Source organism: Erpetoichthys calabaricus, chromosome 14 (genome assembly GCF_900747795.2).
Source record: "Erpetoichthys calabaricus chromosome 14, fErpCal1.3, whole genome shotgun sequence".
Taxonomy (NCBI): Eukaryota; Metazoa; Chordata; class Cladistia; order Polypteriformes; family Polypteridae; genus Erpetoichthys; species Erpetoichthys calabaricus.
Genome location: NC_041407.2, coordinates 95,274,867 through 95,302,335, shown reverse-complemented (window position 1 = coordinate 95,302,335; position 27,469 = coordinate 95,274,867). Strand labels below are relative to the sequence as shown.

The following is a 27,469-nucleotide window of genomic DNA, read 5'->3' as shown; positions in this document are numbered from 1 at the left end:
ATGACTCGCACATATAATAATTTGTATCATTGAGACGTTTTTATAATGTGTATTGATGTGACAAACATATTACACCTCAAAAACAATCGATATGATGCACAGACTGTTTTAGTTCCCTTTAAGAAAGTCAGTGCTATTTGCATTGAAGAACTGTTTTGTTTTTGCATCAGTTTATATCAGTTAAGTGCTGTCATTTCTCAGGGAACTGGCCAACAGGTCAGCTTCACTCTGCCATACTGCTGTGATGGAAGCCATTAGCTGACCAGTGAGGCACGACATCCAGTTTTCATATGGTGTGGGTGTACATGCATAAAACAACATTTGTTTCCCAACTTAAAAAGTCAATTTGCACCAGCATCCAGTTCTCCTAACATAATTGGAGCACTTCACTGCACTCATATTGCAGTAAGGGCACCTAGCTGGATGTTAACCATTAGCAGTTACATCCCATGATGCACAAGACTATCAAACATTGTGTCTCCATGACCAGGGTCAGCCCATGATTAATTTATTCTTGTTTTTGACAGATGTCATGGTGCTGTATGTGGCAAATGGCTTGTTGGTAAGGTAACTGGCTGAACCCTCAGTGTTTTTTGTGGCCTGTACTGTTCATGGTAACAGCAGTCAAATCATTACATGTACCAGGTGATAGTGGCTACCTCCTCAGATGATGGAGCCTTACACATTTTACAGACCCCTAGAATGCAGAGGAGAGGTGCTATAATGATGTGCATGATCTTGCACTCTCTTTAATGGAGCACAGCCAGATGCTCTTGAATGCAGGAGGTGGGGTCTTGATGCATCTGGTGGGATAGGCTGTTCTACCAGCCAATGAAGTTCTGCAGCATTGTGATTGCATATGCATGAAGTTGATTAGCATCTTCTGCACAGCCTCAAGTGCTACTCTGTTTTTGTTAAGGTGTGGTGATCAGAACTGAACATAGAACTCCAGATGTTGGCTTACTAGTGCATTGTACAGTTTGAGCAGTTCTGTGCATTCTTTGGTCAAGGAAAATGTTGTGTCAACATAAACCCCTAAATCCTTTTCAGAGGTTGCTTCTCGTATGACAGTGTGTCCCATCTTGTATTTATAATTGATTTTCCTTATACCATGGAGAAACGAAAGGTTGATGGGTGTCTGCATGTGTAAGAGTGTTTTAGTCATATTGGGGGAAATGGTGGGGTATCTGATGGTCTGAGAATGCATTATAATTTTTCCCATTTTAAATAACGGAGAATAGCTTTTCCATGTCTGTTATTTCATTTTTAACCTTACAAGAATGGAATCACATTAGAGAACAAGGGATGTCTCTGTTGGACAAGTGTTTTTGGTGAGTTTGGCTTTTCTGTTTGGGAAACCTTGTAACAAATACAGTGTGTTCTTCTGTAGCCGTTGAGTTTCTTAAGGATGTTCCATCCCTTGATGTAGTAAAAATGTTTAATGATAGAGCCAAACGGAGATACTACACATAGCATATTAGGATGTGAACCAATGCTTTGTGCATGGATTAAACTATCAAAGTTTAGGTCAGAAGCTTTACTTCATATGAATAATATAAACTGAAAATTTTACTTTGTTTTTTATTTTGTTATTGAAACAAATACAAAAAAACACAAACCAAAGGATGCATTGATCCATGCTGTTAAAACAAGCAAAAACATTAAAAAAGAACATTTCCAGAAGTTGAAAGACAAAATCTTGGGTGATTTCCAACAGGAAGCCAAAATTAACTTTGTGGTGGTTGTGCTAAAAGAGAATAGCTACATCGGGAAGGTGGCAGAGACGTCCACTAGAAGAAAGGGTTATCAACGAAAGAGGAGTGAAAAGAAAGGAAGACAGAAACTGGGGGGAAAATTCCAGAACATCCGTAGGCTAAGGATCTGTTCTGGTATCCGGAAGGTTGCTGGTTTGAATCCCCGTTACTGCCAAGGGGGATCCTACTCTGCTGGACCCTTGAGCAAGGCCCTTAACCTGCAATTTCTCTAGGGGCACTGTACAATGGCTGACCCCAAGGTGTTTGTGAAAACTAGCAAATTCCTAATTCAAGAAATTGTAGAATTTGAAACAAAGAACAACAAAAAAAAGAAAACAGAATAAAGTTAGACCGCTGCATGATACTTTCAAGGAGTGATATAAGCGTGGAGTACACCTTTAAACTGGGTATATTCCATCCATCTTCCAACCCGTTGAATCCGAACACAGGGTCACGGGGGTCTGCTGGAGCCAATCCCAGCCAACACAGGGCACAAGGCAGGAACCAAACCCGGGCAGGGTGCCAACCCACCGCAGGACACACACAAACACACCCCAAGCACACACTAGGGCCAATTTAGAATCGCCAATCCACCTAACCTGCATGTCTTTGGACTGTGGGAGGAAACCGGAGTGCCCGGAGGAAACCCACGCAGACACGGGGAGAACATGCAAACTCCACGCAGGGAGGACCCGGGAAGCGAACCCAGGTCCCCAGATCACCCAACTGCGAGGCAGCAGCGCTACCCACTGCGCCACCGTGCCGCCCGGGTATATTTATAATTGGAATTTTTAGAAGCAAAGGAAATATTTTAAAAATATTGTCGCATATGCAGCGGTTTGGACATTTTGCAAATTCCACATTGAATGTAGCTGTAAGGGAAAAATGGAGACACAGCATTACCATGCATGTAAGGATCCTACTGGCCTCACAGTAGTGGAGTAATATGGGAAGAAGGTGGAGAGGATAGCAGAACACTGCTTTTTAGGTCTAAACTTACATGAACATTAAAGAAAAAGCAGGAGGATAAAAATGAAAACCATTAACCTCAGCTAATGGCACACTCTGATCCTTAAATCTAACATATCACAGAATGTCAAATTGCCTTTGACTTGCTCAAGATGGAAAACATCTAAGGTTGCTTCCAGCATTAGGTAGCAGTTAGTGTACAATAAGTGTCAAGGAGTGAAGGAGAATAGACCTCATGTGTTGTGCAATCTTACGCCATGTCTTTACTGCCCAAGATAGAGATGTGCAGCTTTAACTTACAGGCAGGTATGGAAGAACAGTAAGGTACAGCATCTAGAGAGCACTAAGATGGACACAGCTCCTGACTGGCATTGGACCCTCTGCAGATTTTGTGCTTTTTTTTCTCTATCCTAACTGGAAATTTTTTTTTGTTTCTTTTTTATGTCCTCCAGCCCTCTGACCTTACCTTGTTTTGTTGTTACTTATTCTTTAATATTATCCCCCAATCCTATTTGATTTTCTTTTCTTATAACTTTCTTTTTGCCATCTTATAAATCACTTTGAACTGCATTGTTTGTATGATGTGCTGTAGAAATCCAGGTTGTTGTTGTTGATTGGTTTGTAGGTGGTGCTTTTTCAGGACGGTTAAGGACAAATCTCTTCCAAATCAAGATGGAGTATTTAATGGAAGGTCTGGCCCCCTTCAAAATATATGGCAGGAGATAGATAGATAGATAGATAGATAGATAGATAGATAGATAGATAGATAGATAGATAGATAGATAGATAGATAGATAATTTATTAATTAAATTAATTAATTAAGGGGAAATTCACATAAGGAGATGCAGAGTATTACATTATGACTTCTAAAATGTGGAACAAAATGTAAATTTAATTATGGAAAGTCCAGACCAAAAAGACGGGAGCAGAGTTAACAAAGAGGCTAAGCATTGTTTCACACTGTTAGAAATGGGATGATAATTTCACACAGCAATGTCTTATATTAAAGTGAAAATAGACATACAAAAGTATTTAATCGAGCTCACCAACAGAATAAACAGGGAGAAAGCAGAATGACAACTGTTAGGGTAACTGATGTTCCTAATCCCAGTTTGTGTCGTGTTCCCTGACTCTCTTACTGTTGTGCTTTATTTACTTTTTATGCGTGTGTTTATTTATTAATTTGTATTTGTTTTAAACACGTTCATTTCCTTAAATTGTATCAATTTTCTGAAGATGAAAGGGTTTATTGGCAGTTAAAACTCCCAGTTTACCCAGGAGTCCAGTATAAGACTCCTGCCTGCCACAAGCGAATTGCAGGCTTAGCTGCCGTGTTCTTAAGCCCCTTATCCTGCTCAGGTGTTTTATTAAAGGTCAATGATTTTAATAATCTACTTTTGGAGTTCATAGATATGTACTACAGTTTTTGGCATTACTGTAAGCACATTTTTTAAAAATTTGGCATTGGCTTTGGTTAATACTCTTTTCCTTACTATTGTTATTTATTTCTGTATTGTATTTTTGGCTTACTTCTTATTCTGTTTCCTTTTTGAGCCTCTTTCTTTTTTATCATTTTGTTTCAGTCAAAGTTTTGTCATTTTCTCATTTGAGTATTTAAAGTGTCTTCTCGTTTCTTTAATATTGATTTATTTTTTTTATTCAAGTAGGTTTTTTTTACTTATTTTGGGAATTTTGAATTCTTTATTTTATTTAATTAATACATTAATTAAATATAAGGAAGTATTAAGATTAGGCAGTTTTTTTGTACAGCTTTGGCCTTCCAGTTTAGAAGTAACTCACAACAGCAGCACAGAATTTAGAGGAATGAGAACAGTAGTGAATAACTTAATTTTAAAGTCTGAGGCTTCATAAGAACTACAGAGTCAGAGAATGCATCACACAAAGAAAGCTAGACGTCATCTGCATAAAGGGGGACATTTGTGATCAGTAGTGAGTGCATTGATAAGAGTTAGAACATCAAAGTGTAATAGCGAGAAGTTCAATGGAAAGGTTAGAAAGTAATGGGGACAGTGGGCAACTCTCTCCAGTGCGTTTTCTAAATACAAAAAGGATAGGAAACACCCAAATCAGTAAAGAATCAAAGCTGAAGAGAAAGTCTACAATGTCTCAATAATTTTTCCATACTCAGTTTTAATTCTTGCCAAAGGAAATTCAAATTCCACCAGTGAAAGCCTTCTCAGCAGCAAGAGAGAAAAGAGCAGCTGGCTGGGGGTGCACAGGAGCCATGTCAATAATATGTAGGGAACAATGCATGTGATTGGAATCTTGGTGGGAACAAATGAATCCTGCTCCACATGGATCCATTAATCTATGGATTTTTGCCAACAGCTTCATATTAGAATTTATTATTTGGTGATAGAACTGTCAAGAGTCTTCTTAGCAGAACAGCGAGTTCATGGCCATACTAATCGAAAAGAGTGCATTTTGGTGGAGGAAATTGCAGAAATGGAGACTCAAGCTGCTTCCAAAAAAGAAAGAGAAAAAGGTCAGGAGATATGTCATCAGGATCAAGGGACTCCCCAGGGCACATGAAGTCCAAAACGTAGATAGTCTAGGTCAAAAGTCAGTCATTTCTATGCTAGCAGTCATTTTACTGTTGTAGAGGGGTGGATCATGAGGCAGAGCAAAAGACAGATATTTAGAGTGACAACTGGGCAAAAAAACAGTTAATTCCATTAGAAAATAAGTAAAACTATAACAAAAAATGCTAATGTAGGCACTCTTTGCTAGGGACAATTCTCTTGAATCAGTGTATCTCCTTTATATACCGAGTGGACCAGAAAGGACTTTGTTACACTCAAGGGGCGATTTCTTGAGGCTGTGAAGACTGTTACGACAACATCCCCTTCTTGTTTCAGGGTGGTACCACATACCTTAGGTGAGCCTGGAAAATGACCCTCTGGCGCACATGCGTGACACCATTTACTGACTCCATACTTGTAAGTGTTGGAGTGGATAAGTCTGTTTCTATTTTAACAATTCTTTGGGTGAACTAAAAGGTTCTGCTTACTGGTTCATGGGACACATTTCATGTTGTGTACTTGTTTTACTGTTGAATTTACAGTCACAGTTACTGGTTTTTTCCTTCTCATTAAAAGACTGCTAATTGTCTAATTGTCACGTCGGGTCAAGTCAAGTGGCTTTATTGTCATATCATCCATACGCTACAATGCAGAACACAGTGGCACAAAATAGTGTTTCTAAGGACTGGGGTGCAACATATACATAAACATAGGACAAGACAATACTATAAATAGATAAATAATAGTGATGGATGGTAATAATTTGAAATAGATGGCAATAAGTAAATAATAACAACTAATAATAAAAAACAATAGCAGTTCCAAGTGTAACAAATGTATGACATATAAATAAGCTATAGGAGCAGACCTGAGATCAGAAGGTGCAGAACTTGTCAGAATGGTTTGGATGGTACAGAACCTTTTGCCAGATGGAAGTGGGACACCCATGGGAGGAGTGGGGGCGGCACATTGGTACATACTGTATTTGAGAGTAATGTAAAGTAATTTAATTTGTAATGTGACTACTTTTCCCAGCAAGCAACAAATAAAGTATCAGAGAGGAGTAATCAGTCCTTTTTATCGGATAACTCTCGTTGCATTTCTGCTCAAACTCTGTCATCCCCTCCGGACTGTGGTCACTCAGTATGCTTGCTAGTGGTGAACAAAATGGAGTTTGTCTTTAAAAGTCAAGTTGGAGTGATCACGCTGCAAATATTGCAGTAATAGAAATCCTAATAATAATAATTCTTTACATTTATATTGTGCTTTTCTCACTCCACAAAGCACTTCAGTGAGTGGGGAGCCACTTCAAGCACCACAAATGTGCAGCATCCACCTGGGTGATGCAACGGCAGCCATTTTTGCGCCAGTCCACTCGGCACACGTTAGCTGTTAGGTGGTGAAGGGTTGAGAGATAGTTAGCCACAGGGGATGATTGGGAGGCCAGAATGACTAGGCTATGGTGGGCAATTTAGCCAGGACATTGGGATGCACCCTACGCTTTACGAAGGCTTCCCAGAGATCTTTTATGACCACAGACAGTCAGGACCTCGGTTTTACGTGTCATCCGAAGGATGGCTCCATTTTTGGTGCATGGTGTCTCCATCACTGCACTGGGGCATTTGCATCCACATTCAGACCACAGCGTAAGCGCCCCCTGCTGGCCTCACCAACACCTTTTACGGCAGCAACCCAAGCTTTTCCTAGGTGGTCTCCGATCCACGTACTGGCCAGGCCTGAACAGTCTGAGCTTCAGGTGGATGGCCTGTTCTGTACGTGTGGCATGGCTGCTGGCTAAGGTTGCACGGCTCCACACTCCTGGGTTCAAATTCTGCCTTGGCTTTTTTTTTTGGCATGTCTTTCTTTGGGTCTTCTGGTTTAACACCCACATCTCAGAGACATGCATGTTAGGTTAGGTGCGGTTTAACCAAAAATGGGATGCACTTCTTTTTTTTTTTTTTGACTGGGCTGCATCCTTGCACTAATCCCACTTACAGATGCCATATACTTTTAATTTGGTGGAACTTTCAAAAATTTGACACCAATTAAAGCACCCAATAGATGGTCCTAAAGTTCTCGATAAAAGAGGTCAATGAAGCCGATGCTGTTTGGTGGTTTTTATAAGGCACCGCTGGTGGGGCCATCCTGCAGACCCCTCCGCGTGACTGAACATCTTGCTTTTTATTTCATGCCTTGTTTTACAAACAGGCTGTCAAAGGAGATAAGCAACAATCAATTTATTTTATTCACAGAAAACTGCAATGTTTCTTTCTGAGGTTATTTGTGAACGTGTTTGCTCTCCTGTTTTCTTTTTCTTGTTCATAATGTCTGTTGTTACAGCAGTTGCCTGACAATGAGCTAAAATTAGCAAATGAAACCACAGCCTATGCATGCTGAGCCTATGCTGACATTATCATTGATTTCTATGGTAGTAGCCCTAGTTGAAGTCATAGCATTGCCAGGGGAACAAAGCACAGTGAATGTCCCACCAATGTGCAAGCATGTCACTGGCAGGATCTGCTGGCATATTCACTAATTGTCACTTTTACTTGTCCTTCCACCTTTAACCAGCGACTCCAATTCAGGGGTGTCAGGTGTCAATGCCAGCTGGCAGCACTAAGAAGAAACCCCGAATGAGACACATACCCATAATGCACTGCATCAGAGCTTCCATTCACCTAACCCAGTGATCCCGAAGGGTCCGGTGTGGCCTGCTGTTGGTTTTCAGGACTCCTGTCTTAATTATGCACCATGTTATTTCACAGCTTCGTTGTTTTGGTGTCGATCCATGAATTAAACAATATGTGTCAGCAAGATTTATATTCAAATTTATCAAACATTTACATGAGGTGTCACACACTTGCAAATGCGAGGCAACTTCAGGGCTCGTCTAATTGCAGTAACACTCCGAACCAGGGGTTGGCGCTGTCACAACAAATAATTCATTTTTTGAGTTGAACGGGGAGATACATGTCAAAGGCAAAACAATAAAATATAAATGAAGTGACCAAAACCCAAAGTCACAGTCAAAATTCAGCAAGAAGTCGAAAACCAAGGCAAGACACGAAATTAATGATAAAAGAGGGAATTTCAAGAGGAGTTTTAAAGGATTTAACCACAGATCGGATAAAACAACCGCTAACCTTTCATCCTGTCTTGCTGATGACCTCGAGGTTACGACCCCGGAGGCCACACCCCTAGGAATGCGGGATGCTGTTAGACCCCGAAGTTGGGCCCGGATAATGTCACACTTAATACCTCTCCTCTTCCTCCCTCGGCAGAAGGAATGATTGACAGGCCGACCGCCAATGACACTCCTTCCAGTTTCCACTCCCGAGCCCTTAAAAACGTCTCCTCCACCATCTTGTTGACTTGCATTTAAGAAGGCGACTCGAGTTTATTTATTTTTTGTGTGTGTGATTATTTCGATCTTGAATTATAAGGGGGTCACAGATGTACCCCAAACCTTTATGATCTTTTTAGCCTCCTCTTAAAGAGGGTCAATCAAAAAGTAAAGCAATTTGAAAATTACCCAGTAACCGTAACAGATAGAAGTTGACGTAATACAACACGTTTGCAATGGCTGATAGGTGGTTTAATGACACGCAGCACAGCACTCTGCTCTTAGTCTAGGTGAAGCCAATGTCAATGAACGTGGACTCTCCACAGCACCATTGCTGAACAACATACAGTAGTGGGCAGAGGGAGGGAATCCTTCTGAAATTCACCAACGGATGTTGGCTTGTGCAGACCAGTCAGCGGTTTTGGTGCCCATCTTGAACAAACTTTACGGTCTTGCAAGTCATCACACACTATGGCAGGTGCAGGTCCATTGCCGATATCCAAATGTGCAGCGGTAGCGGACAACGTAATGTGTCGATGAGCCCATTCTCCCTGTTGATGTGGGCTTGTGCATGCATGCAATGTTGATGGTCGACCAGATCGAGCTTCGTCGGTCACACTTTAAACTCATTCATAAACTTATCGTTGAGTCCTGTTGTTTTCACTTCCATACTGAGCCAACATCCTTCAGTGAATTTCTGCCCAAAGAAATCTGGTAAACACAAAAACCTGCAACCACAGGGGTCCCTAGGACTGACGTGGAATGAAGGAAAACTGACATGAAGAAAAGGTGCAAAGTCCACTGACACCATAATCGGGTGTGTGCGTTGAACCCTGGGCTCAGGACCCATGAGGCAGCAGCGCTAAGTACTGCGTCTCCGATAATTAGGCAGGGGGCTATGGGTGACCTCTATAGAGTGCTGCCCTCAGTCAATGACGAGACGCCGCAGACTGAACATTTATTTAAAAACAAATCATTTAGGCCAGTCAACTGGACATACTGGAGCAGGGCTCTGCTGCCTGAGTGGGTGAGCTCTACTTTTAATAATTAAATGTCACCCTAGCTGAGAAACAGTGTACAATTAAACTTGGGCAGTCTCTCAGAAATAAAATAAGTTGCATTATAAACATTTAAAGTTTCCAGCCATCCATGGTGACCTATTTAGGTCAGGGTTGTCTAATTATAATAATTAGAAACCATCTTAAAATCGCTGGCTACTTTAGCTAATACTCCCCAGAATTAAGGCAACGACTGTTTGCATAGCAGATAAGAGGCGGGCTGTAGCTTTCTGAAGATTATTAGGCAGCTGCACCCCCTGCTGACGTCACTTAGAACTGCAGTGTTTGTAGTAAAATGGACCAGCAGCTTAAAGGTGTTCTGCGGCAGAGTAGCCAGAGTGAACAGCGGGGTTTTGTAAGGTTTTTGTTACGGTGCTCACCAAGGAGGGACGATGATAGACAGATTTGAAAGGCACTATATAATAGAGAAAAAAAGACAGACAGATAAAAATAAAAGGCACGATAGATAGATAGATAGATAGATAGATAGATAGATAGATAGATAGATAGATAGATAGATAGATAGATAATTCATTACATTTATATAGCGCTTTTCTCAGTATAGATAGATAGATAGATAGATAGATAGATAGATAGATAGATAGATAGATAGATATGAAAGACACTATAATAGATAGATAGATAGATAGATAGATAGATAGATAGATAGATATGAAAGGCACTATATAATAGATAGATAGATAGATAGATAGATAGATAGATAGATAGATAGATAGATAGATAGATAGATAGACACTATAATAGATAGATAGATAGATATGAAAGGCACTATATAATAGATAGATAGATAGATAGATAGATAGATAGATAGATAGATAGATAGATAGATAGATAGATAGATAGATAGATAGATAATAATTCATTACATTTATATAGCGCTTTTCTCAGTATAGATAGATAGATAGATGAAAAGCACAATGCAATAGGTAGTGTAATAGATGGCTGGCAGCTCAACCCGCCCCAAGAGATGGAAGGACAGGGGAAGGCAGCTTTTGTAGGACTCTGCCTCCCCCAAAACACTAGATGGCGGCTTCCCTGGATGGCAGCGGTGCCCCAGATTCCTGCAGGGCACTATGGCACTTTGAGTTCGACAACACAGCCCTGCTGGGTACCGTGGGTACCTCCAGGGGACGCTGTGGGAAGATGGTGGGAGAACAAATTCTCACCTAACCCAGAAGTACTAATGGACTACGACAACGAAAGCCCCAAAGTACTTCTGGGCTGATTAAAGAACTTTAATTCTCCGTCGGACCCATAAGTGTTGGCTAGTCACTTGGATGGAAGAGTAGAAGCACTTCCAGGTCAAGAACTATATAAAGGACTGCTGAAGACCCAGCAAGTGAGCCAGAGTCGGGAGGTGTGGAGGAGAAGAGAATTGTGCTGTATTTTGATTATTATTATATTTAATTGCCTGTATTAGTGGTGGCTGAGGTGCTTAGGGCACTATTTATAGAAGAAAAAAGATGAAAACACTTCTTATTGCTTTTGCTTGGTGTCCAGAGTGTCTGTCTGTTGGGGTTAATGGGGCAACAGCGACCCCTAGCATTTACACTAGATATAAAGGGCACTATAGATAGATAGATTTGAAAGGAACTGCAGTATATAATAGATGGAGCAATAGAAAGACAGATACATCTAAAACACAATAGGTGGATAGGTAGTGTGGAATAATAAAAATTTGAATCAATATATTAAATAATAGTTGAACAAAGAATCTTGGGCTGAGGGCCTTTTGACCTAGTCAAAGGGAGGGGAAGAAGATCTCGTGACTACACCTTAGTGCAACAGATATTTTTGTACTTAGATATCTATGTGCATTTGGGTGGATGGAAAATATGTTATGCAAACCAGCTGATTGCTAAGAAAATGTAAGTGTAAGAGTTATTTGTGTTAACCATATGAATGCATTAAGATTGTTAAGGAATGTCCATCCATCCAGTTTCCAACCCGCTGAATCTGAACACAGGGTCATGGGGGTCTGCTGGAGCAAATCCCAGCCAACACAGGGCACAAGGCAGGAAACAATCCTGGGCAGGGTGCCAACCCACCGCAGGTTAAGGAATGTGATGTGGGAAAATTAAGGGTTATTAGGCATTAAAGCCTAGGTGTAGAAAATAGATAAAACAAGAACAGCATATCTCAAAAATAAAGGGAAGTAGGCCTAACCACAAAAGATTACCAGTAACTGGGAATTAGGCCTAACCACAAAGATTACCAGTAATTGTATTTGTGCTGAACTTTATATGCAAAAAAAGTAATCTTTAAAATGCACGGGAGAAGTCTTATCGCTCAATAATAATCAGAAATGCTTGCGTAAACTTTAAGCTAGAAGTGATGATTTTATCTAAGTCATGTGTCTGTTACTCAGGGGTTGGCATGATGCGTACGTGATTGTAAAGAATAAAAAAAGCCTGCTGTGAAAATTGTAAATGTAGGCTGTGACGTGATACTGTTAGTGACAAGCTGACAGGCTCTGTCCAGTCTCTCTGCTCACCAAGAATAAAGAAATTGTTTTTTACTCTACATCTGCTGTTTGCCTCGCACCTTCGTCCACAGTAGATAGATATGAAAGGCACTATATGATAGATAGATAGATAGATAGATAGATAGATAGATAGATAGATAGATAGATAGATAGATAGATAGATAGATAGATATGAAAGGCACTATATGATAGATAGATAGATAGATAGATAGATAGATAGATAGATAGATAGATAGATAGATAGATAGATAGATAGATAGATAGATAGATAGATAGATAGATAGATAGATAGATAGATAGATAGATATGAAATGCTCTATATGATAGATAGACTTTATGTCCCACCTTAGTCTTCAGAGTGTGGGAGGAAACCATTCATGTATTGCAGGGGTGGGCAAAGTCAGTCCTGGTGGGCTGCAGTGGCTGCAGGTTTTTGTTCAAACCCAGTTGCTTAATTAGAAAACAATCCTTGTCTATAATTTAATTCCATGGCTTGTTAGTTGCTTTAACTCTGCCATGTCAGCTCGTTCTCATATCCTAGATTTTCTTCTGCTTGCTAAGGATATCATCCAAATGATGTGAAGGCTAAAATGGAGGAGTAATTCTCAGTCCTTCACTTTTTCCCTTCACATTCCTTCCAAGTAATTAATTAAACCCAACAGTGCACACAGGTGTCAATGGAAACACACTAAATGGAGAAATGCTGCTTTTTTGTCATTTGCATGTTATTGCTAATAAGGAGCCATTAAAAACTGAGAATACAGCTGTTTAAGAGTAAAATAAGCGATAAGGGTTCAAATCTTAACAAGCAAGAATGAAAATGAAGCAGAAGTGTTACTTGAGCGATACGTGCGTCTTATTAAGCAAAAACCTGCAGCCACTGTGGCCCTGCAGGACTGACTTTGCCCACCCCTGATGTATTGGATTGTCCGCTGCACTTTCAACTCATGACCACTGGAGGGCAGTGTAAGGCATGATATGCTCAGCCGTGAGCGGGATTGTGGGTTCACAAGTAGCTCCTTCGATCTGAATATGAAAGTAACAGTGGCGCAGTGATAGTTAGGAGACCCAGGTTCGCTTCCCGGGTGCTCCCTGCGCGGAGTTTGCATGTTCTCCCCGTGTCTGCATGGGTTTCCTCCCACAGTCCAAAAACATGCAGGTTAGGTGCATTGGCGATCCTAAATTGTCCCTAGTGTGTGTGTCCTTTGGTGGACTGGCACCCTGCCCGGGATTTATACCTGCTATGTGCCCTTTGTTGGCTGGGATTGGCTCCAGCAGACCCCCGTGACCCTGTGTTAGGATATAGCAGGTTGGAAAATGACTGCCTGACTGAAAGTAACGTGTCCTAGTCTAGAGGGTGTCAGTCTTCCTCAATTTTAAAGTCAGGCAGCTGTGGACGTGAGGACAACAGGCTGGCTCTACGCAGAAGGCAATCCAGCGGGACTCGCGTCACTTTAAAAGCAAATGACGAAATCTCAGTATGAGACACTGTGACGACTGCAGGGTGGTAAAGACTGAGGACCAGGAGAAAACTAAAAAAGTGAAAACTCAACTCAAAGTCAGTGATCCTTGCTAGGAGTCTAAATAGTGAGAATCCTGTGCCAGAACCGCTAAAGAGCACGTCTGTAATCTTAAGACACACCATATGGTGTCACCCTTCAATGTGTCACACTTGTGACGTCACACAGCTCGACCTCTCTACCTAGGAATTGTGTGTTCTAACAACAGACCTGCAGAAATGGCTGCCCAGAAGTCCAAACAGGTGGGCATCACAAGAAATACAACACGGACACAGAGAGAGAGAAAACTGGAATACCTTCACCAAAACCCAAACAAACAGGGGAAGAACATGCGAACTTCACACAGGCGGCCAAAGCTGCTGGTTCCACGAGGCAGCAGTGTGAAGACCTGCGTCATCGTGCCACCTCATAATATTTTGATTTATCGTTTTAAAATTCTTCTTTAAATATTTTATGACTATGTTGAGGTGGAAATCTCACTGGTAAAAAAAAAAGCGAGACATAGCTGACCAAAGACATGCGTGCTGATGTCACTCAGCCAGTCTTTATTTGATATTGCGCCTTTCACAGTGAGCAATATACGGGATATGGGGTAATGAGGAACGCCAGCACAGATGTAAACTTCTCTCCAATGCGACACTAATGACAACTAATGTTCACAAATATTTACAACCCACCCGGCTCCTCTCACCGCATGACTTCACAGAGCAGATTCTGCCGCCCCAGGCAGGCATCTTCTCAGATACAACAATGGAAGACGCTCATGTGGTAACAGCCAGCCTGTTCCGTGTTCATCCGTTTTTCAAATATTTAGTACAGCAGCAGGGGTTTTTGGCGAAGTGTGCTGCCCGATGAAAGTCTGGCACCAGTTGAGGCCTGCCTGGTGGGGGGAAGAAGGAAAGAGTAGGAGTGGGCGAGAGCCGGCGGTCGTCATAACCTATGGCATTCCTTCTGTTTCTGAGACCAGCTGAACCTCCTTCTGCTCCTTTCGGCCTCCATTGCCCCTCACACGTGGCACACAGGTTGCTTGGTGGTGCAGCTCCCAAGTGCCATCTTTATAGGAACAGAAGCACAGCATCCGGGCGTTAATCTCCACTCTCACGCCTGCTGGAATGATAGTGTTCTTAGCAAAACAGTTAGGCCCTGAAAGAGGAAAAACATAACAATCATGTTTAGGGGGCGTTATTATTTAAAATTGGACTCTGCATGTCAGCCTCTCCTAATAAGATGTCCTTGGTGCTGCTGTGTGTAGATAGATAGATAGATAGATAGATAGATAGATAGATAGATAGATAGATAGATAGATAGATAGATAGATAGATAGATATGAAAGGCACTATATAATAGATAGACAGATAGATAGATAGGATAAGATTATACAGCGCCTTCTATAGATAGATAGATAGATAGATAGATAGATAGATAGATAGATAGATAGATGTGAAAGGCACTATATAATAGACAGATAGGTAGGATAAGAGTATACAGCGCCTTCTATAGATAGATAGATAGATAGATAGATAGATAGATAGATAGATAGATAGATGTGAAAGGCACTATATAATAGATACACAGATAGATAGGATAAGATTATACAGCGCCTTCTATCTATCTATCTATCTATCTATCTATCTATCTATCTATCTATCTATCTATCTATCTATCTATCTATCTATCATATAGTGCCTATCTATCTATCTATCTATAGAAGGCGCTGTATAATCTTATCCTATCTATCTGTCTATCTATTATATAGTGCCTTTCACATCTATCTATCTATCTATCTGTTATTATATAGTGCCTTTCACACCTATCTATTATTATTATATAGTGCCTTTCACATCTATCTATCTATCTGTTATTATATAGTGCCTTTCACACCTATCTATTATTATTATATAGTGCCTTTCACATCTATTTATCTATCTATCATATAGTGCCTTTAACATATTTTTAAAACATGTAATGTGCTCTCCGCACACACAACACACATATATATGTATATATCTAGTATATATCTAGTAGGGGTCTTGTCGACTGTCGACAGTTCATCGTAAACAGACGCTCGCTCCTTCTGTCAGACCAGATTAACGAGAGCACCGCTGGTCTTTGCAGTTCCAAATCACTGCCCCTCATGTGGTGTTGGATTGGTTTAGAAATGTGACAGTCAATGTGCCGTCTAATTGTTCCCACCCACTTTTAAGCACAGTTCACCCCAGTTGTCTCCAGACGTTTTTATCAGCAAGACTAACTCTATGGCTGAATTACGCTCAACAGCTCGACTTGAAACGAAGGGCAAACACTAAAGTGTGTGATGGAAAGCCACGTGGTGAGAACATGCCAGCTCCACATCGAGACCACCCCAGCCCTGTGATGTTGTCAGCATCGGCGTTTGAACATTTCCATCCATCCACTGGCAGGAAAACATTGGCTATCTTAAATAAGAAAACTCGGCTTTGTATTTCCTTGTTTCATTATTCTTTTCTCCATCGTTAGGTCTTGCTTGTTTGGGCGAGTTGCAAAGCACACTGGAACAAAGCTGGCCATCCAATATTATTTTCCAGAATGACCTTATTAGTGAGAATCATCTTCAAAGGTAATGTGCCATGAATTAATACACAGAAGAGAGAAAAGGAAGAGCTGTGAAAGAGAGACAAATGAAGCCCCCACCCCCACCCCCCGTAGGCCGTTCTGCTTACGCATGACGTTTGAACTCAATCTGCCAAACGGCCAGGCCGGGTGCTGCGCGAGGCCCTAGAATAGCAGCGATGGCCCCGTCCATGTCAATCTGTGCAACAGTCCTCTGGCAGAAGAGTCGGCAAATTTAACCAGCAATGACGCAAATGGGTGTCTGCTCAAGCATATGAGGGGGCTTTGAAGAAGAGGTGGTCTTGAAGGACCACACTTTACAATCTGTTGCTCTTGTTTTTTAACTTGTGTTTACAGACATTTTCTGTTGTCTGATGATAAAGCCTCCGTTCCAAGCCCCTCAGAGCAAAATCAGACCTGCTTGTGTGTAAGCGTCCTAATGAAATCAGCACTAACAAGCGATGAGTGATCACAGCGAATGTGCAGCTTTCATTATTATGGCCATGCTGACAGTCGCAGGATCACACAGTAAGTGGGTCCACCTCCAGGATTCGAGTGAACGGGAGCCTACTGAGCAAGCAGAGGTAGATAGATAGATAGATAGATAGATAGATAGATAGATAGATCGATAGATAGATAGATAGATAGATAGATAGATAGATAGATAGATAGATAGATAGATAGATAGATAGATAGATAGATAGATAGATAGATAGATAGATAGATAGATAGATAGATAGATAGATACTTTATTAATCCCAGGGTGGGGTAAAAGGGGGAAACACAAGGAGTTGGAACACCTCCATTTAGCCAGTTCAGTGAATAAGTCGCAAACCGTGGGCTACAAAAAAAAAAAAGAAAAACAGCGTCCTTTGTGAGTTTTACTAAAATGACTTCTTCAGGGAACAAGTAATGGAATAGCAGCTTACAGCTTTCCTTCAGCAAGGGAAGTGAATTAAGCCTTGAAAGTCGAGGCAAACAATTCCTACAGGTGTCCCGGCTTTTCTTGATTACTTATAAGTGTTAGAACTCGATGTGATGCCGTCTCCTCTGAAGGGATGTGTTCAGTACTGCACGGGATATTCTTATCATAATGGGCAGAGAAAGGGCAACTAACAAAGGAAAACAGGCAGACTGTTATAACTCTTAATAGTGCGGGTTGTTATGTGGTATAGCAGGTCCATGGCTGCAACAAAATATGGCCAGGTTTTAAATCCATAAAGCAGTGTCAGTCTTTGTGAGCGCGATTGCACGGCCGCGGGGAGTTAATGAGGTGGTTGGGGCGAGTCGTTCTCAATTGCTTCATTGGCTTCCTGCAGCGTGTGATTAAGGTGCTGCGCCCACGGAGACATGTGTATATATACAGGCCGGCACGAGGAGAGAGATGTGAAAGACAGAAAAGAAAGAGGGATGAAAGACGGATGATGGAGGTTAATAGATGGTGAAGGGCAGTCAGAGAGAGACCATCGGGCCACCTGTTTGGAGTAGGCAGCTCGAGCTGGGGCTCCATGACGGAGTGCATGCTGAGGCGCTCCAGAGGGGGACGTAAGACCTTCCAGTGGATCCAAGGAGCGACTGCGTGAGTGCGAAGGAAGACGGGAAGACAGTCTGGCTGTGCAGTGTGGCGGCAGAAAGGAGTTTGTGCTCCGCCAGCAAAGCTTGTGACGGGTGAGCTGGGGAGACAGAAGGTGGTGGGCTGCGATCGAGTGAAGAGAGACTGCATTTTAACCAACGGATTTATTTATTATGGATTTTATCTCCACGTGTCACTGATTTTATGGATTTGGTATGTTTTGTTTTTTTTAACACTGCACAAAGGACACTTTTGGTTTTATTTTTGTTTTGGATTTTACACCATCCCCTGGCGTCAATGAGATTTTTGTGTGTGTGTGTTTGCCTCGTGATGGACTGGTGCCCTGTCCATTCATTGTTCCTGCTTTAGGCCCAGTGCTTGCTGGGATAGGCTCCAGCTACCCCGCAATCTGGCTCCGGATAAGCGGCTTTAGAAAATGGATGGATGGCTGTTAATTCATCATCCCGTTTTGTCACAGCCCTGTTAATGGTGGTGTACGGCACACAAATAAGAATCTGACTTACTGCTTTATTTTGTCTTCAGCCAGCTTGAGACAATAAGTTTTTATTTTTCCAAAAAGTTACCCAGGCACTTTAATGGTTTCCGTGTGAAGCTATTGCTCAGGCTTTAGAACCTCTAAACCCATCTATAACCTAAAAGGTACACACCTGTGAGGTGGTCTTTGTTTCTAATTGTCCCTCAGGTTGGAATTCATAAAATGTCATAGAAGAACTACACATGTGAGTCGGATGTGAAGCCCCCAGGTAAGGTTTTGTGTTAAAGAGCTGATGTATCTATCTGCACGTGGCTGTGACACCACAACATTTGTCTGCCCCAGGCTTTCAGGGGAAGCAGCCTACATCCCGAGTCATTTCCATGGCACAAACAAGCAGACGGACAGCCTTCAAAAGCGCATGTCACCACTGGTAACGTCACCCAAGTCCAGCTCGACACAAGTGGAGCCCCGAGAGTTAGACATGAGCCTTTCTTACCATTTCTGCAGACTGGACAGCACTGGTCCGGCTCGTAGGTGGGGTCGACACAATGCAGAGATGGACATTCGCCTATGGTGCAGTAGACTTGGCCATTTGCCTCACAGCGGCACCGTTCACAGGGCGAGAGCTGCAAAGTACAAACACAGCAACTTTTATTTGATATGGTGCCTTTCTGTAGAGTGGCACAGCTGTTCATATCCAGTTCAGTCATTTTTACGCTAGGAGGACAGGGGCTGTCAGAGGCAGCATTTCAACTGGCAGCCTTGTAGTTTAACATCCAGTTCCATATCCACTACACCGTTACTGCTGCACTCCGAGGGCAAACAGCAGTCGGGCTTTAGACCACTGAAAACAACCTGGAGGTCCCCCTACAGAAAACACAACCTAACGACGTAAAGATTTAAAGTAGAAAACAGTTTGAACAAAGAAGCTCCTATCCCATAAAGCAAGCTTGAGTGACCTCCGAGAAAACGAAAGCAAAATGGAGTCTTCTTCACAAAATGATATTTAACTAAACACGCATTTATCCCCACTCACTACAGTACAGTAAACCCCACAGAGAAACAACGTGGACTCTCTACGTCCCACCATTAGAAGCTGTGCCATCCTGACCTTCCCACCCACCCTGTTACCTGCCTACAGTTCCTCTGTCAGGCACCCCTTCCATGTATCCCAGCATGCACACGTCCTTCATCATTCTGCCATTTCCTCCTTCCCCCTTCTTGAAGTCCTCTCTGCATGGATGGAGGACATGGTGAAACCCAGTCTTTCTATCTCCCCCCCGCCAGACCAACCCAATTCCCAGCTGCCAGTCTAGAAGCAGTGCCCACCGAGTAGGGGTTACCATGAACTCTTCCAGCAGCTTGTACGTCCTCCCTCTGTATTCGCAGACATTGCGGATTGCCTCGCACCTTGGGCAGCAGGAGCGGTAGCTTATGCGGGTGCAGCGGGGATGGATACGCGGGCACTTGGGCTTCACGCAAACCGGTCCATCTTCAGTGCACATGCAGGGGCACGCTGTCGCTGACGGGTAGTATCTCTCTCCAATGTTGTACACAAAACCACTGTCATCCAAGCACCACTTTCCTCGGTAGTCTCCGAAATCGTAGTCTGACTCGCTCTTGGAGGTATACTCGGCAGCGCCACCAGAAGACCAACTCAGAAGGATGAACACGAGGGAGGCACTGGAGCTCTGCACGATTAGGTGACTGGGCATCTTGTCTTCTCTGGCTGCACTGGGCTATAACCCTGTAAACTCTGTGATTAGTGCAGTCAGAACCCACTCAACTGAAAGTTGATGACCACATGCCACCTTCACCAAATGGCTGCTGCCAGGCAGCTCAACTGTGAAAGTCATTGTGGCCTGTTATGTAATAATCAGTCCAAAATAAGCAGCATCAGATTCTCCATGATGTCACTCATTCATTCGGGTCACTGCAGCTCATTTCAGAGTGGTGACCGCACACCAGTAGAGAGAGGCGGGCATTGGACTGCTGGCTCAGCGTTCAGCTGCTATTAGATGGCCGTGTGAACAGATCACAGACCGCCCCCAACCTATCTGGACCCTCAGGGGTGAAGTGCACTAAGGCTGTTTTCAAAACAGACGGGCAATTGAAAAAGCAGGCATACATTTATCTTGTATGCACGCCTGGCAGGGTAGGGCATCGACACACACAGGGGGCGCAGCGCATATACTGTGTGTCTGAGGCAGACACGGGCACACGTGCAGGTTTTCCTGGCATACAGTAGATTGTCTTTTCTGTTTATTTTAAAGCAGGTGTCATGTGTTTCTATCATTTTTTATTAACATATTGTTAATTTGATATTTTATTTAGTACTAGTTGTGTAAGCCTGTGCTGTAAAAAGCCCAGGGTCCTAGAAACAATTGAAATCGTCAAGAAAAAACAATGAAATACAGAGATGTCAGGTAATTGAAAGGAACTACAATGGGCATCTCTCTCCTAGGAGGTTCATTTTACCGATGTGTTCGCATCGCTTGTGCATTAGCAGCGGGAGGAAAAGTGAAAGGGACACCAGTTTGCCGATGTTAGCGACTTTGTTTTTCTTCGGAGGTTTCGTTTTGCCGACGTGCTCACCTCCCTTGTGTTATTAGCGGCTGAGCGAGTTTTCTGTTTTCTCAGCAGCGGAGCCCTTACGCCAACTCCACCTCTCACTTCTGGGATGGACAGACACACACAAACACACACACAAACTTCCACGCGTAGACGTTGATATATAAGATTAGCTATGCTACCTGTCAAAGACAAGTACAGTGAAACCTCGATTCACGAACGTCTCAGTACACGTACAAATCGGTTTACGACCAAAAAGTTCGCCAAACTTTTGCCTCGGTTCACAACCACACACTCGGTATACGAACAGGCCAGGTTCCCTTTCGGTTTGTACGTGTTCAGTCTCTCCCTCTGCATTTCCTGTGCAGCGAGCAAGAGAGAGAGAGCGCGACACACACACACACAGGCAGCACAAGACAGAGAGCGCACACACACACACACACACACACAGGCAGCACAAGACAGAGAGCGCACACACACACACAGGCAGCGCGAGACAGAGAGCGCGACACACACACACACAGGCAGCATGAGACATAGAGCGCGACACACACACACAGGCAGCGCAAGACAGAGAGCGCACACACACACACAGGCAGCGCAAGACATAGAGCGCGACACACACACACACAGGCAGCGCGAGACAGAGAGCGCACACACACACACACACACAGGCAGCTCGAGACAGAGAGCGCACACACACACATACACACAGGCAGCGCGACACACAAACACACACACACACAGGCAGCGCGAGAGAGAGAGAGTGCAAACACACACACAGGCAGTGCAAGACAGAGAGCGCGACACACACACACACACAGGCAGCGCGACACACACACACAAACACACACACAGGCAGCGCGAGAGAGAGAGACAGAGAGAGAGAGAGCAAACACACACACAGGCAGCGCAAGACAGAGAGCGTGACACACATACACACACAGGCAGCGCGAGAGAGAGACAGAGAGAGTGCACACACACACACACACACAGGCAGCGCAAGACAGAGAGCGCGACACACACACACACAAACACACACACACACAGGCAGCGCGAGAGAGAGAGAGAGAGTGCAAACACACACACACACAGGCAGCGCAAGACAGAGAGCGCGACACACACACACAGGCAGCGCGACACACACACACAAACACACACACACAGGCAGCGCGAGAGAGAGAGAGAGAGAGTACAAACACACACACAGGCAGCGCAAGACAGAGAGCGTGACACACACACACACACACACACACAGGCAGCGCGAGAGAGAGAGAGAGACAGAGAGAGTGCACACACACACACACACACAGGCAGCGCAAGACAGAGAGCGTGACACACACACACACAGGCAGCGCGAGAGAGAGACAGAGAGAGTGCACACACACACACACACAGGCAGCGCAAGACAGAGAGCGCGACACACAAACACACACACACACAGGCAGCGCGAGAGAGAGAGAGAGAGTGCAAACACACACACAGGCAGCGCAAGACAGAGAGCGTGACACACACACACACACACACACACAGGCAGCGCGAGAGAGAGAGCTGGACTCATAAGGTAGGAAGGCAGTTAAAGAATGCACTGGGCTTGATTTTGTTTTCACTTCTGTTTACAGCGATCGGCTCGTAGCCTGCATTGTTGCAATGTTACTTTTCTTGGTGGTTTATTAAATTATGGATTTTTTCAAATCTTCATTTTTTTCCCCTGTGCTTAAAACTCATTAAAAAAAAAAAAGTGTTTTTAGCCAGCGGTTGGTAGCGCTATAGCACGAACTATTGCAGTGTTAGTTTTCTCTGTTGTTCAAGGTTTTCTCAGTGTTATTCAATGTTTTTACATTTAGTTTACTATTACGCTGTGTATTCTATGGTTTAATTAACTATATTTGTGCTTAAAAACTTAAAAAATATATATATTTACATACAGTTCGTATGGTCTGGAACGGATCAATTGTATTTACATACAACCCTATGGGAGGAAATTGCTTCGGTTCACGACCAAATCGGTTTACGACCAGAGTTTTGGAATGAATTATGGTCGTGAACTGAGGTTCCACTGTACTCTTTTCAAACAAAAGGTGGTATCTCTTGCCTTACGTGTACCTTCAGCGTTTGTCTTTCACCTTTCTTCCAGATCCTCGTGTGTCTCAACCTCGTTTACCAGGCGTTTCCCCCTCTCAATCACATTCCCATATAACCCGCTTCTCCGACTCGGTCATTTTTTAGGTGCTTTGCTCGCCTCCTATCTACTTTTATACAGCACTTCCCATCCCTGAACGCGACTCTCAGGGTTCCTCCTATGCCTTTGTTTGATGTCCTTTGTGTGTCTCGACCTCTCTTTCCAGGCGTTTCCTCTCTCAATCGCATTCCTGTATAGCCTGCTTCTCCCAGTCTGTCATTTCGAGGCGCGTTGCTCGGCTTCTGTCCGCTTTTTGACTACCACCAGTGGTAGATGGGCCCCCATTACCCGCTGTAAAAACAATACATTGTGTCCCATCTTTGAATTGGACTTTCAGTGTTCCTCCTACTCCTTTCTTTGATATCCTCGTGTGTACCGACCTTTCTTACCTGCCGCTTCCCGTCTCCATCACACTTGACGTGTTGCTGGGGATTGGGAGGCCTGCTCAGTCCAGCTCGGTGTGCTGCAATGCTGAGCCTAACCTGGGAAAGCAGAATGCAAATGAATGGGTGAAGGAAGGAATGAACGAACGAACGAACAAATGAATTTTACAAGGCAATTATTTTTTCTTTTAAATAACGCCTTGATTAAGTGACCATCTTTACCCTGCTCTGTCACAATACCTCCTTCTTCCGCATACTGCAGATCTCGATTTCCTGTCAACGTGATCATGAGTGCCAGGTGTCTCTGCCAGCCTTGTCCTCGGCACACAACGCTTTGTCAGAAGTGAAACTTCTATAGATGGCAGAAAAGAGGGGGATTGTGCAAGGGGAGCTGCAGCACTTCCCTAAGCACTGATGGATTTTGCTACTTGCGCACTTTTCTTGAGAGTAGAAGGAAGTGAGCCCAGCCCTTCTCAGACTATCAGATATAAGCCCTGGCAGAACCCGCGTCAGACTGGTAAGCGATGGACACCGTGATGCTGCTTCTGTCCATGTGGCCTGTGCTCATGGCCACAGGGACGCTCACAGACAAGGGAGGCTGCAGAATCGTCTGTGACCCCTCCTGCACCGAAGGCCAGCCTCTGAAGAATGGCCTGGTGATCCCACTTACCGGCCCAGCGGCTAGCCCAGACGTTAAAGTTGGACCACCTGGAAAGGCTGGTCCTCCTGGCCCACTGGGGTCCCGTGGACAGAAAGGGGAGCCTGGCTTGCCAGGTGAACAGGAGAAGCCATCTCAGCACTGGGTCGCATTTTACGCTGCCCTGAATGAGCACTTCTCAGGTTCTACGGTTCTTAAATTTCAAGATGTGATCACAAACCGGGGAGAGAGCTATGACTCAAAGACTGGCAAGTTCATCTGCAAGGTAGCTGGCACCTACTTTTTCACATACCATGTGCTGAAGAACAATGCGGAGCAGAGCACCTGGGTGGACCTGATGTTGAATGGAAAGGTGAGTGGCCATCCAACTTGTCAGCATGAAAAGAGTAAGGTGGCAGCTGCTCCCTGAGCAGCCCTTTCCTACTCCTGTATTCTTGTACCACACTCGTCTGGACAGCCAGCAGCATTCCCACTTCATGCACGGCCATTCATTCAACCTCTTGATGCATGCTGTGGTTTCTTTGTCGTTTCAGGTATTTGCCAGTGGCATTGCACAGGATGGGAATGCCAAGTTTGACACCGTGGCTAACAGTGCCATCTTGCACTTGGCTGCAGGGGATGAAGTCTACATCCAGCTTGATGGAGGATCAGTGTTCAAGGACAGTATCAATCGGTACAGCACCTTCTCCGGCTTTCTGCTGTTTGTCGACTAGAAGGAAAGGTTGCTTGAAGGAGCACAAGATGGCTATGAACAAAATCTGTAGCAGACTCTGAGATCTGTCTGTGCAAATGCCGGTTAGGAAATCAAAGTGTCCACCCGTGTCCATCTGTTAAAGGTTTACTATTTGAACCAAGACACGTGTCCATCTGTTAAAGGTTTGCTATTTGAACCAATCTGGTTAGAGACAGCAGCAGGAACCTTCAGCTGGGCAAAAGTGGCCAGGGAGGACACAGGGTTTAATCTTACAGTCCATTGATACCTCAAGCCTGTGATGGAGCCTCTTATCTAATTGCTCCATATCATTATACCTACAACTAGCTGTGCTACCCATCTACGACAGGTCAAAACCTAAATAATCAACTAGGACCTCAGTGGTTATGATTGCAATGCACCATCTATAGGATTGCATTTATTTAATGCATGTAGTAATACAATGCAAAGCATGTGTCATTCCAACAGGTGGTGCATCACAATAATTTATATCAATAAAATGCATTACTACAGATGTTACTATGACAAATGCTATGCATATGTCTCTGTTATATGCTATTTGGTATTTGATTCATAAAAGCAGAAGTAAGGTTTATGATGTGCCACCTGTTGGAATAACAAATGCAGTGCATTTACTACAAATATTTGCGATGTGCCATCTGTTGGAATGACAGAGACATGGCCACCAGATGCACACTCATCCTTTCATTTAGGTGGATAAGCATCTTTTTTTAGATATTAAAACTAGCACTGAAGCCTGACTTTTCTGTTCAACACATCCATTGCTGCATGTTGATTAGAATTTAAGTGACCATAATAACCTTATAAACCCCATTTACTTATTGTGTGGTATAGTGGTTGAGGCTTTGGAATTCAAACCCTGAAGTTGTGGATTGAAAGTCCACTAGTGACACTGTGTGATCATAAGTAAGTCACTTCACCTGTCACAAATGCAACCAATTGTATCTCAAATGTTTTAATAAAAGCGTCAGCAAAATACTAAGTAATAAGAGTAATTGGGCCACACATTAGAGCTTGAGTTGCTTTTGAGATCATCGACTGGCCAGATCTCTTATTTGCTAAAATGAGGTCACTTGACGCCAACTGCAGGGTCAGTGATGGCTTCGGCCTAGCAGTTCATCATTCACCCTCATCACTAACTCACTGCTTTATAGGAACTTTAGGAAGGAAGATCCATTGAAAGACCACAGAGTTCATTTTGAGGGTTGTTTGTTACATCTAACGAAACAAAACCCTGATGCCCCTAACCAGGGATGGACTTGCTCACCCTGATCTAACTACTAAATTGAGACTTCTATAGGGACTGACTCAGATCTATTGTATTAATACTCCATTGTGACACGGACAGACTCCATTCAAAGGACATTCACTGTACGCTTGTGCCATCTAGTGGCCTCTTTGAGAATTTCACCGTTTTTACGCTAAAATTCCTGTCATTGATTTCCAGGACCAAACTGGGAAAGGTTGATGCAGAGAAATTACAGCAGTTTTTTCGAGATTATTCGAAGTTAATTACTTTCCTGTTTTATTTGTATGCATATTATTAATTTTAATCTAAAATAATTAAGCCTTTCCTACTTAGTAATTGTGCTACTCTTCTTCTTTCGGCTGCTCCCATTAGGGCTACTATTTCTAATAATGCATTTCATGAACGTATCTGTGGGAAGTGACCAATATAAAATAAACTTGATTGCCTTACATTGTATGCTGCCCTTACAATAAAGTGTTATTCAAAGCAAATAAGGCGTATAGTGTGGTCCTTTGGGGTTTGTGCGCACAATGGCGTCTGCTCTGAACGACGACAACGCAGCAGCGATCTACAAAAGCAGCCTGAAGCCGGCCCAGCAAGAACTGAACGAGAGGCCAATCAGCCGTTCTCGTCTGTCCGAGTCACCCCGTGCCATCGTTTACAAAAGATGTCATTTAGTCTGTTTAAACTGTCTGACCTGTTTAAACGTGAACGCGTATACCAAAGATGTATTTTTTAATGATACTTAATCTGAGAAACAATTTATTAGATATTGGTTCAATTTAACCATTTAAATGTTAGATTGTCAGGAGGTGGCACCTGTCGTAGCAGCACTGGCACAAAGCAGGAACCAGTCTCAGATGGCGCGCCAGTCAATGTCAGGGCAAATTAATTGACACAGCGACATTCGATGAAATCAGGAGAAATGATAAGCCCAAAGAAATTACCCACAAATAAATTACCTACAGCCCGTGTGTAGCGGTCTGTGAGCCGGATCTGGAAGATTTAGCTGTCTTAAAGAAAAGGCGTTTGGTTGTTTCTGTTTATCGGCTTATGCATAATATTATAATAAAACAATCACTTTACTCTTTGAAATATCGGGGCACTCCGCCCACGGGTTCTACTTGCTGCTGCAGACAAGCACCACCGGCGCCCCTTTTAAAATGTGTTACGTTTCGAATCTTCCTAAGCCTTGCTTTCCATTTTTCAAAGTAAAGTCGTTTGATGACCACACACTGGACCATACAGTCTATCAGTGACTGCAACACCAACAGCAAGCTGCAAATATCCTGGCTAAAAAGAGGAAACACCGTTTCGAAGCTCCGAGTCGTTAGCCATGAA

At 43.3% G+C, this 27,469-nt stretch overlaps 2 protein-coding genes across 3 annotated transcripts; one reads left to right on the top strand and one right to left on the bottom strand.

Moving 5' to 3' along the window:
• Positions 1-14,200: 14,200 nt before the first annotated feature.
• On the bottom strand, positions 14,201-20,419 carry si:dkey-283b1.7 (brorin). Its single transcript, XM_051918778.1, has 3 exons — positions 19,696-20,419; positions 18,849-18,978; positions 14,201-14,837 (listed from the first exon to the last, which is right to left on the bottom strand). Exons 1-3 carry the CDS (start codon positions 20,065-20,067, stop codon positions 14,632-14,634), a joined length of 708 nt encoding a protein of 235 aa, XP_051774738.1. The 5' UTR covers positions 20,068-20,419; the 3' UTR covers positions 14,201-14,631.
• Positions 20,420-23,904: 3,485 nt separating this feature from the next.
• Positions 23,905-26,638, top strand: LOC114665189 (C1q-related factor-like). 2 transcript variants are annotated; one of them, XR_007933425.1, is made up of 3 exons: positions 23,906-24,498; positions 24,680-24,982; positions 25,023-26,638. XR_007933425.1 is itself a non-coding variant. In XM_028819615.2 (2 exons), exons 1-2 carry the CDS (start codon positions 24,013-24,015, stop codon positions 24,857-24,859), a joined length of 666 nt encoding a protein of 221 aa, XP_028675448.1. In that variant the 5' UTR covers positions 23,905-24,012; the 3' UTR covers positions 24,860-24,999. The 2 variants fall into 2 exon arrangements, 1 of the variants encoding a protein (XP_028675448.1); XM_028819615.2 differs by lacking the exon at positions 25,023-26,638 and having other exon boundaries at positions 23,905-24,498; positions 24,680-24,999.
• The last annotated feature ends 831 nt before the right edge of the window (positions 26,639-27,469 follow it).

What these genes read in the sequence shown, in the direction of transcription:
- si:dkey-283b1.7 (XM_051918778.1), bottom strand. Translation starts at nt 20,067, where the DNA reads ATGCCCAGTCACCTAATCGTGCAGAGCTCCAGTGCCTCCCTCGTGTTC. An exon ending in AGCTGCTGGAAGAGTTCATG is followed by an intron (nt 18,979 to 19,695) that starts GTAACCCCTACT and finishes TGTACTTTGCAG; the next exon opens with CTCTCGCCCTGTGAACGGTG. An exon ending in CTGTCCAGTCTGCAGAAATG is followed by an intron (nt 14,838 to 18,848) that starts GTAAGAAAGGCT and finishes TTCCTCTTTCAG; the next exon opens with GGCCTAACTGTTTTGCTAAG.
- LOC114665189 (XM_028819615.2), top strand. Translation starts at nt 24,013, where the DNA reads ATGGACACCGTGATGCTGCTTCTGTCCATGTGGCCTGTGCTCATGGCC. An exon ending in ACCTGATGTTGAATGGAAAG is followed by an intron (nt 24,499 to 24,679) that starts GTGAGTGGCCAT and finishes TTGTCGTTTCAG; the next exon opens with GTATTTGCCAGTGGCATTGC.